Source organism: Eleginops maclovinus, chromosome 3 (genome assembly GCF_036324505.1).
Source record: "Eleginops maclovinus isolate JMC-PN-2008 ecotype Puerto Natales chromosome 3, JC_Emac_rtc_rv5, whole genome shotgun sequence".
NCBI lineage: Eukaryota > Metazoa > Chordata > Actinopteri > Perciformes > Eleginopidae > Eleginops > Eleginops maclovinus.
The window spans coordinates 18762752-18774501 of NC_086351.1; the positions used below are offsets into that span (position 1 = coordinate 18762752).

General features: G+C 41.1%; 1 protein-coding gene across 1 annotated transcript; it reads left to right on the plus strand.

Annotated features, from left to right (window-relative positions):
- The first annotated feature begins 2725 nt into the window (after window positions 1–2725).
- Window positions 2726–6807, plus strand: has2 (hyaluronan synthase 2). Its single transcript, XM_063879800.1, has 3 exons — window positions 2726–3352; window positions 4953–5054; window positions 5187–6807. The coding sequence occupies exons 1-3, from the start codon at window positions 2726–2728 to the stop codon at window positions 6114–6116; spliced, it is 1659 nt and encodes a 552-aa protein (XP_063735870.1). The 3' UTR covers window positions 6117–6807.
- Window positions 6808–11750: the final 4943 nt, after the last annotated feature.

The window sequence follows — 11750 nt, forward strand, 5'->3', positions numbered from 1 at the left end:
AATCCTTCTGCTGTCTGAGCGAATTGTTAGTCTTGACCTTATCTTTGGGTCAGACGCCCATTGGGTATGAGATGCTAAGAAGAGAAAAGCATCCCAACACTGGCAGGGTCTGAGCATTGTTTTTTTTAACTTGAAGTTGAAAAACTCAGACACTTTGACAGAATTCAGAATTCAGTCAAAAAAAAAGAGTTTCACATCAGTGAATTATTACTTAAATTGGATTAAACAGTTTTAAAAGAGCACTTCCTGGACTCGAATAAAGCTTGTCTGAGGTGCTCTTTGAATAAGGACACACAAAGACGGGGGATATAACAAAAACACTCATTGGCACTCACAATGAATGCCTGTATTGTTATGGTGCAGTCATGCTAGATCCGAAAAACATACTCTGAAACTTTTCAGCATCAAGGCTTTGTCATGGCATATGTAAAAGGTTGCATCGAACAAATGACTCTTTTATAGCGGTATATCTACAATATGATAATTTTTTTATTAATTTGGACATGGTGAGGCTATGGTTCAGGGGGTTGTGCTGATCTATTAATCTAACAATGGTTTGACCCCAGCTCTTACAGCAAATGTGGAAGAGGTCGAAGTGTCCTTGGGCAAGATATCGTTGGCCAGACTTCTCCCGTAGCCATATCTGTGGTCCGTGGTTAGTATACTGTCGCCTACAAAGGATGTACAAAAACACATTTAATTTTGTATTTCATCCACAAGCTTTAACTGAAGCCAAGACTTTGTCAGAACGGTGCAAATAAAACAAAAACAAGCTGTCAGATTCAACAGACGCTGTGTGAGGTTCGCATGTTCTCCATGTATACGCAGTGGTTCTCTCCACAGCCCAAAGACATGCAACTTGGGATCATTGGAAACTACCAACCCCCAACAGGTATGAATGTGTTATCATGCCCTGGTCATGGAATCATATCAAAGGATTTCAGATTTTTACACCATTACATACACATTTATGGTAAAGCATATTTTTTTCCTAAGCAGTGACTTCATTCAAAGTTGATGCAGGGTCAAAGAGTTTCTTCTTCACTACCTTATATAGTTGTAAAACATTACACACACACACACACACACACACACACACACACACACACACACACACACACACACACACACACACACACACACACACACACACACACACACACACACACACACACACACACACACACACACACAATTAAGCATGTGTATTTTTACAGGGACACACACTCCTCTCTCTCTCTTCTCCCTTGTGTAATAAGCTTTTATATGTTCATTTGTGTGTATGTTTCTGTATAGCGGGAGTGTGACAGGGGTCTTGTAAATGAGCGGCTGACGTTAAGAGCCTTGCCACGTGCCAGAGGAGGCCTGCTACGCTCTATGTGGCCTTCTCATCCAACGATCAAATGAACAACGCATTATGTATGAGCCAAGGGGTGTGTGTGTGTATGTGTGTGTGTGTGTGTGTGTGTGTGTATGTGTGTGTGTGTGTGTATGTGTGTGTGTGTGTGTATTCTTCTCCCTTACCTTAGCCTCCCTCTCTGACTCTGCTACTCTCTCAGTGTCTCTTGCTCTGCTTTTTCTCTTGCAGTTTCCTACTGTTAATTTTCTTTCTTTCATCCGATATGATCATCCCTATTGCTCCCTCCCTAACTCCCTCTGTCTTGTATGTTTAGGTGTGGTGTTATAAATTCTTGCCAAATTGCAAACACGGTTGGGCTGTGTGTCCTTTTCTTTTGATTACTTTATTTTTTGTCTTGATTTACATGTCTTGATCGTCTTAACTGAACTTACATGTATAACTTGCAATATCCAGCCTCCCAAGGGTCAAAATGGTGTCCCACTGGGGGCTCCCCACTGTTTCAGTGAACGATTAAACATAGTTTGACCTCTGTAATTTGGTAGGTTGATTTTTTTCCCCTTTTTGCTCCGCAAAAAAACATGTTCTTGATAGAAATACAATGTCATACCCTCCCTTTCGTCTAGTATTTCTTTCGGGAGGCACAAAGGGGAACAGGCACACATGCAGCATTAGAAAAATCTAAAAAGCTCTTGTCTTCTTCTTCCCACGGAGATATAAACAGATGACATCACAGGGTGGTCCGCCCTGCGTTGAGCCGGGCTGAGCCACGCTGTGTGGGTCTCTGCTGGTCTGCCAAACAGATGGCGGTAGCAACAGAATGAGGGCTGGAAACAAACTTTAGGATTTTTAGCAGAAAAGTTTTAGCAGGGACAAAAGCATGGCCTTTTTCTTCACTGATCCACACATTAAACACACATAATAATCGTTGATTGTCTTTCCTGGAGATGTTTTTCAACCAGAAAAATGTATATAATGGTTTTATCCCAGGTATTTAAAAAGCACTGGGACATTTGGCAGGGGCACCCAGCTTGTTGGTAATTAGGTCAAGAAATCTTGTAATGTGCGCCCACCCACAGAAAGGGGAGTTGGAACAATCAGCTTCTTACAAATGTCGGGCATTTAGATAGGGATTTTGGAGAGGGGTAGAGGGAAGGACAGGGGGAATGAAGGAGTAAAAAAAGGAGAAGCTTTACTGCTTTTTCTTCCTGGGTTTGTTGTAATACAACAAATGTGTGTTTTTCGTAGAATAATGTGCATCAATAAATAAATAAATTCTACTTGAAGTCAGTGTTTTAATGACTTCAACCCCAGCATAATGTTCTAAATAGACTAAATGTTACCCTTGTCTCCACTCTGTGTCCCTAGATGAAGTGTCAGAGAGTCCTCACGTACCTGCGGATATTTGGGACCACCATGTTCGGTGTGTCCCTCCTGGTGGGAATCTCCACGGCCTACATCATGGGTTACCAGTTCTTCACCACAGCACACAATCACCTATCTTTCGGCCTATATGGCGCCATCTTGGTGGTTCATCTCATCATCCAGAGCCTCTTTGCGCTCCTAGAACACAGAAACATGCGGCGGTCCTTAGAGACGCCCATCAAACTCAATAAGTCCTTGGCGTTGTGCATTGCAGCGTACCAAGAGGACCCAAGCTACCTGAGGAAGTGCCTGGTGTCGGTGAAGAGACTGACGTACCCAGGGATCAAAGTTGTCATGGTGATCGACGGGAACGCAGAAGATGACTTGTACATGATGGAGATTTTTAAAGAGATCATGGGATGGGACAAATCGGCCACATACGTGTGGCGGAGTAACTTTCACAGCAGGGGGGCCGAGGAGACTGACGAAAGCTACGCTGAGAGCCTTCAGCAGATCTCCAGGCTGGTGCTGAACAACAAGTGTGTGTGCATCATGCAGAAGTGGGGAGGCAAGAGAGAGGTCATGTATACAGCCTTCAAAGCACTGGGGAGGAGCATCGACTATGTGCAGGTAAGTTTGTAAAAACAGACGCATGCTTAAAGAAAAATGGGGAAGTCAGATTTTGGTAATGACTAGATTGAATGTAACAGGAGCACAAAAGGGTAAGAGACCGCCAAAAAACACGAGGAACGTCAATAATGCAAATTTGTCACCGTTATATAACATAAAATATTATTTATAATGAGTGTGTATATATTTACACATTCACAGGTAAGATAAGGACAGCTGTCATCAGTGTGAGCTGAGTGAAAGGGAAAGTAAAGAGGGATTGAGAGAGAGAGAGATGGCTGTAGAGGGGAATGGGGGGCTCTGCCAAACCAAACATGGGGTCCACAAAGAGCCTTTTGTGCTGCCTTCAGACGGACGGTGGCTGTGAGCATCATGTTGTGCAGTGTAGCGTGAAGAAGGGCAGCAGTAGCTTATGTCTAAGTATAATGACAGATCTGTTGAGTGTTACAGCATTTACATGAACCAAAAACAGGGTCAAAGAAAGGGCTGCTTTGGTATGCATCTGTTTGACTTTACATGGAATATTACTAAATACTGTTCAAACCAGTTGAACAATTAGGATCTCAGTCTATGTTAATTACATTTAAATTATATCTTTGGAAAAGCCAGTTCCCAAGAGTGTTTGGCAGGGGTATACATGAAATACTCCAAAAGTAAGCAACCATGGATGTAATGAGGTGCTAAACAATGGAAATAGACTTGAAAAAAGCGTCCCAGACTCGGCTCCATATGCATGGCTCTTTTATTCAAATGACGTTTCAGCCCTCAGGACTTCAAAATCAACAAATTGGCTGGGAAATATATATTAATACCTAATATTGCCTGTATCATGTGGTTGTATGACTTAAGGTATAAACAAAAGCTTGGCACCACATAAAATGAGAAAGAGCCAGCCCCGTTTTTTTATCCTGTATCCAATTGACACTCAAATAAATATGAACCCATATTACTTTCATATTTTGGCCCAAACATAAATTCTCCTCATATCATATTTGTTCTGAAATACTCAGCTGGCCGTTTTACATAAACATAACATGTTGAGCAATGAGTAAAACACAACAGAAATCTCATTACTTGAATAACATTAGAATGATACAGTATTAATGAGTTTGCGTTACGTTATGGTCCTGTCTAACACCTGCAGCTCGGTATCTGCCAGAAACCTTTTGTTTTGCAGTGATTTCAAAAATAACTTCAGAGCTGCCAGCAGTGATGCCACTGTCCTCAAACAAAGGAGGGACAGTGTTGCCTGTAACAGATGTGTTTGTTAATAAAGATCTGGCTCTAGTTTTGTTTTCGTCACCTGTTTTTGTTAGGGAGTAAAATGACCATTTATTGAAGAAAATAGAGGGAACCGAAAGATTGTGGGTGGTGATGTAATTCGAAGCAATTACTCTTTGTTGCAGGGGACTACTCATTTACTACAGTATATCAATACTTGGACTCAACTCAAGAACATTTTATTTTTACATTGCAAATCTATCCTTATACTCTGGTTTCTGATAAGGAAAAACTCCCTGTAAACGTTTTTACATGACAGTCACTGATTATCTTTGGCACCAAAACAAAAGTAACTGTTTATTTTCTTGGTTTTACTCAGGTGTGTGACTCTGACACTATGTTGGACCCGGCATCATCAGTGGAGATGGTGAAGGTTCTAGAAGAAGACCCTATGGTGGGAGGTGTTGGAGGAGATGTACAGGTTGGTTCAAAATTAAGAATATTTTCTCATTCCATGCAAGTGACATATTTAGCAAACTGAGCCTTCCATATCAATCATATTTGTTATGTTCAACCACCAACTTTTTCATTTGACATATCAATTCCTCCCTAGATCCTGAACAAATACGAGTCATGGATCTCCTTCCTGAGCAGTGTGCGGTACTGGATGGCCTTCAACATTGAGCGGGCCTGCCAGTCCTACTTTGGTTGCGTGCAGTGCATCAGTGGGCCTTTAGGAATGTACCGGAACTCTCTTCTGCACGAGTTTGTTGAAGACTGGTACAATCAGACTTTCATGGGATCCCATTGCAGTTTTGGAGATGATCGCCATCTCACGAACAGAGTTCTAAGCCTCGGGTATGCAACCAAGTATACTGCTCGATCAAAGTGCCTCACCGAGACGCCGATTACATACCTGAGATGGCTCAATCAGCAAACTCGATGGAGTAAGTCATATTTTAGAGAATGGCTATACAACTCCATGTGGTTCCACAAACACCATCTATGGATGACCTATGAGGCTGTGATCACAGGCTTCTTCCCGTTTTTCCTGATCGCCACTGCAATCCAACTGTTCTATCAAGGAAGGCTTTGGAATATTCTATTATTTCTGCTCATCGTGCAAGCAGTAGCGTTGATCAAGGCTGCGTTTGCCAGCTGCCTCAGAGGTAACATTGTCATGGTGTTCATGTCATTCTACTCCGTACTGTACATGTCAAGCCTGTTGCCAGCTAAGATGTTCGCAATAGCAACAATCAACAAGTCTGGATGGGGGACCTCTGGCAGAAAAACAGTAGTGGTGAACTTCATTGGTCTGATTCCTATATCAGTTTGGTTCACCATCCTCTTCATTGGGATTATCTACACAGTAATCCTGCAGTCTAGAAAACCCTTTCCTGATTCAGAAAAGATTGTTCTGGTCATCGGGGCAGTCGTCTATGCTAGTTACTGGGTAATGTTGTTGACGTTGTATACAGTGCTCATAAATAAGTGTGGGAAGAGGAAGAAGGAACCCCACTATGATATGGTGCTGGATGTATGACTTACTTACAGTCATCACTTACCACTGAACATTGTTTTTTTGGCACTCACACTATGTTGTTTTACAAATGTTTTTTAGATGCAGAGCAGCTCTGGAGGAAAAATTGGTTGAGTTCAACCATAATGGACAAACAGGGTTTTTTACTTGAAAGGAAGAAGAACATGTAAATGACAGTGGCTGCTTTTTCTTTCTGTTCATTCATGACGATTGTCCTTCATTATTTTGGGAAAGCATGCTAGTTAATTAGCTTGACAATAATCTTATATATAACTAGCTAAAGATCAGCTACTGTAAACTTACTAGGTAAACTTGACCACTCAGTATGGCATTGTTAAATAAATTGCAGTTGGCTGCAAAAGTGCTAGGCTTTGTAACGTTAGCTACCTCTTACCCATGTAATTTTCAAAGGGCTTCAGTCTAACATTTGCAACTCAGCCAAAGAAACTGCATTTTTTAAATCCATCCATTGGGGTTTAACTTGACCAGAAATAATATTTTCCCTCCAGAGCATCATTATGTCTCTACAAAATGTTTGTACATCCTAACTAGAAACTAATCTACATCACACCACGCCCAATGGAAGGGCGATAACTGGATGGTCTGTGTACATCTCATGAATAGGTGAGGTTACCGATTCAACCATTTAAAACATATCCATAAATCATCACAACGCATCTGTTGAAAGATTGAATACCACAACTTCAAAGTTCTTAGCTTTTCTAATGGCAAAGCATTGGCGTAACATACCAGTGTTTAAGAATCTCTTAGGAAGAGCTTAAGAATCCTTGTAGAAAGATTGAAAAGGCTGCAGAAAGAGCTTTAAGATGAAAAGCTGCTCTTTTGCTGCACTCATGTCATATTGGAAACTTTCTCATAGTCCCCATTAGGGATGGGCATGATTAATCGACGATCGATTAATTGATCATTAAGAATTTCGTCGATGACATTCATTTGTTGTCGATAAAACTAATGCAGGTTCTGTTGCGTAGTGTGAGTCTTGAAGGAATGCAATGAATTCGCTATGTGGCAGCAATCAAACGTTTACCACATGGGGGCAATGTTTGAAAAAAAAACGCCACAGGTATCCTCAGATACCTGCGAGTTTCCGTGTATTTCAAAAGTAATTGTCAGTGCCCGATCTGTTCCCCCCCGGCTGCACATGCACGAAAATAACAAACGGTTTCCGATCGCCAATATCAAGCAATAAACTCTACAGACAGTTTCTATGAACTACCAGCTATTTCCGGTTAGGTAAACTAACTGGCTGCCGTCACGTACCGTAAAATGTAGACAAATCGGGCAGGAAAACGTTGAGTTTCTGCGTACGTCATTACGCGCATGTGCAGCCGGAGGGGAACGGATCGGGCACTGACAGTAATCATGGAGAGGTCACGGTGAAGTGTGGCATGGGACCATTTTGATTTAAAAATGACTCACTGCCAACACTGCGAAGCTGTGTATGAGTACAACTCGTCCACGACTCAAATGATGCACCACTTGAAAAACGCGCATCCGACCCTGGTTAGTGGCGGTGCATCCTGCTCTCAGTCTCAACCTAGCATCAACTCGGTGTTAGCACGGAGGAGCTGCGATGCACAACGAGCAGAGAAAATTACCCAAGGGATCTGCAAGTTCATTGAGATGGATATGCTGCCCTTAAGTTTTGTTGAGGGCGAAGATTTTTGAAAACTGATAAACTTATTGGAACCAGCGTATCACATTCCGTCACGACGTACCATCACCAGACTGATATAAACTCACTACGAAGAACGGAAGCAGGAGCTGTTAGAAGAACTGAGCACAGCTGAAAGAGTTGCTCTAACCACAGACTGCTGGACCGCTTTAACAGCTGAGAGCTACATCACGATCACCTGCCACTACATCAGTGATGACTGACAAATTAACTCAGCGGTCCTGCTCACAGAAAGCCTGCCAGGTCGGCTCAACAAAAATCAGTAGACTGGTGCTGAAGTTGTATGGGAGTTACTGGTTATTTTTATGAAGCTTTGTGAATTAGCCTAATTCATTGTTAGGTTGGCTAATCTCTCTCTCACCCTCTTTCTCGACACGGTGCCTTTTTGGATAGTTTTGAGTTAGAATTTGGCAAAACCTGTCAGACTAAAAGTATTATATATTTTTGGTTAAGTTATTGTTTAACATGATTGTGTTTTTATATTATTATTTTGGGGGAAAACAAGGGTCAGTTGGGTTCATGAGCACAGGCTTCTAGCTGCAAGCTCCGCTGCTTAAGAGCACAGCAGCGCATATTTTCAACTTCAACCATTGGACGGATCCGGTTGAACTGCGACAAGAGTTGTCCATCTTGTAATACATCTCTCAATGAGGAAAACACGCTGTGTTTTTGGTATGTTCACTGCATTTTTAATATAGCCTATAAATAGTGAATTTTAATATAAAAATATGAATGATTAATCGAAAATCGATCGTTAATTCTCCCGACGATCGATTAAGACAATTTAATCGAATGCCCATCCCTAGTCCCCACAAATTATTAATGTAATGATCTATTTCAACAGAAGACATTTTTTTGTTTTGCTGTTGTCAATTCATTAGTACAACTACTAAATATCAATGACTATTTGTTGCAGGCCTGACATTACAATTTTTAATTTTCTGCTTGAAAACAAACGCATCACTGACCTTGTTGCAGGTAAGATTAATGTGAAAAGGTGCAACATGCATAAAAGTGTCCATTCCTGCTATCAACAGGCTACAAAATCCTTTTTTTGTTTTGTTATTCCCATATGACATGATTGCAGTAATTCTCAACGTTTACAAAGTGAAGAATCTAAAACTGATTGGTGGATAAAATCTCAAAGGTGACCAGGTGAACATGTGACCAGAAGAGAGACGGTGTATCATTGCTGCTGTGACTGTGTTTTTAATGGAAAAAAAAACCTGTTTTGTTTTACTTTTTTTGTATGAGTAATGAGCGATATTGCAAAATGGTTTTAACACTATTATTGGTAATGTTTTTCTTTCTACCAAGTTGAGTTATAACTACCAAGTAGACATGGTGGACATGTTCCAATCCAAAGATTTTTTTGCCTTCCATGTGTCCTTGCTCTCTTCCTTTAATTCACATACTGTATCGAGGATAGCTTCCTTGTATTATGTTGAATGATCTTGTAAGGAAGAAGTAAATGTGAGAAGAACACATTAATGCACCAAATGGGAAAAAAGTACTACCTGATAACAGGAATGTGAATAAGGGCACTTGATGGAAAGGAACAGCACTTTGGAATGAAACGAGTCCAATGTTGGCAATGCAGGAGCAGACATGAGTTTAACTCTTATATGCACTTTTATGTCTCCCCTGTCTTCCAGCATGATGCTTGACGTAATCAAGATGAAATACCTCAGTGGCTCCCTTTGCATTGCATTAAGGCATTAGGATGCCTTCCAAAGACTGATACATTCTGAAGGTTTTAAGTAATTTATGATCTGTTTGTGATATTATATATAAAAGTGTCCTTTTTTTATACGCAGTTCCTTCTTTAGTAGGTCAAAGCTGGATTTCTCTGCCTAGTCGGCCCTTTGCTGTAGCGGTTTACTTGTTGTTACTTTGTATTTCAATGCATTTTATATATATAGACATTTTTTTCTACTTCGCTTAGCTACCAAAGATTCTTTATTTTCACTCAAGTTTTTATAAGAAAAATGGGAAAATATATTTGTTGTGCTTTCAACTGTTCTGAGAATGACTTGTATATCTGACCAAACAATGTGAAATTTTGAGCTGGGGGGGTTTGTCTGCAATAACAACAAGAGAAATGCAATTTGTAGGGATAAGTTATTGATTTCAAGAGTGATGATGAACCTGTGTTTTTGTACTTTGTACTTAGATAGAAAACCAGCATACATACAGTAGGGAGAACAAGTATTTGATACACTGCCGATTTTGCAGGTTTTCCCACTTACAAAGCATGTAGAGGTCTGTATTTTTTATCATAGGTACTCTTCAACTGTGAGAGACGGAATCTAAAACAAAAATCCAGAAAATCACATTGTATGATTTTTAAGTAATTAATTTGCATTTTATTGCATGACATAAGTATTTGATCACCTACCAACCAGTAAGAATTCCGGCTCTCACAGACCTGTTAGTGTTTCATTAAGAAGCCCTCCTGTTCTCCACTCATTACCTGTATTAACTGCACCTGGTTGAACTCCTTACCTGTATAAAAGAGACCTGTCCACACACTCAATCAAACAGACTCCAACCTCTCCACAATGGCCAAGACCAGATAGCTGTGTAAGGACATCAGGGATACAATTGTACACCTGCATAAGGCTGGGATGGGCTACAGGACAATAGGCAAGCAGCTTGGTGAGAAGGCAACAACTGTTGGTGCATTTATTAGAAAATGGAAGAAGTTCAAGATGACAGTCAATCTCCCTCGGTCTGGGGCTCCATGCAAGATCTCACCTCGTGGGGCATCAATGATCATGAGGAAGGTGAGGGATCAGCCCAGAACTACACGGCAGGACCTGGTCAATGACCTGAAGAGAGCTGGGACCACAGTCTCAAAGAAAACCATTAGTAACACACTACACCTTCATGGATTAAAATCCTGCAGCACACGCAAGGTCCCCCTGCTCAAGCCAGCGCATGTCCTGGCCCGTCTGAAGTTTGCCAATGACTATCTGGATAATCCAGAGGAGGAATGGGAGAAGGTCATGTGGTCTGATGAGACAAAAATAGAGCTTTTTGGTCTAAACTCCACTCGCCGTGTTTGGAGGAAGAAGAAGGATGAGCACAACCCAAAGAACACCATCCCAACTGTGAAGCATGGAGGTGGACACATCATTATTTGGGGATGCTTTTCTGCAAAGGGGACAGGACTACTGCACCGTATTGAGGTGAGGATGGATAGGGCCATGTATCGCGAGATCTTGGCCAACAATCTCCTTCCCTCAGTAAGAGCATTGAAGATGGGGCGTGGCTGGGTCTTCCAGCATGACAACGACCCGAAACACACAGCCAGGGCAACTAAGGAGTGGCTCTGTAAAAAGCATCTCAAGGTCCTGGAGTGTCCTAGCCAGTCTCCAGACCTGAACCCAATAGAAAATCTTTGGAGGGAGCTGAAAGTCCGTATTGCCCAGTGACAGCCCCGAAACCAGAAGGATCTGGAGAAGATCTGTATGTTGGAGTGGGCCGAAATCCCTGCTGCAGTGTGTGCAAACCTGGTCAAGGTACCAAATATTAAGTTCTGTTTTTCTGATGTATCAAATACTTTTGTCATCCAATAAAATGCTAATTAATTATTTAAAAATCATACAATGTGATTTTCTGGATTTTTGTTTTAGATTCCGTCTCTCACAGTTGAAGAGTACCTATGATAAAAATTACAGACCTCTACATGTTTTGTAAGTGGGAAAACCTGCAAAATCGGCAGTGTATCAAATACTTGTTCTCTCCACTGTATGTAAGATAATTCTGTGGTTTAACGAATTCTGTACTTACTAAGATGGCCTATGGTATACATGTAAGACCCCTAAGGTTATATTTGTATACACTGCAAAAAATACATTTAGAAAATGTTTATATATATATTACGTGAACATATGTGCTAAAATCCAAATGTGTTTGCAGTCATGCATCCCATATTC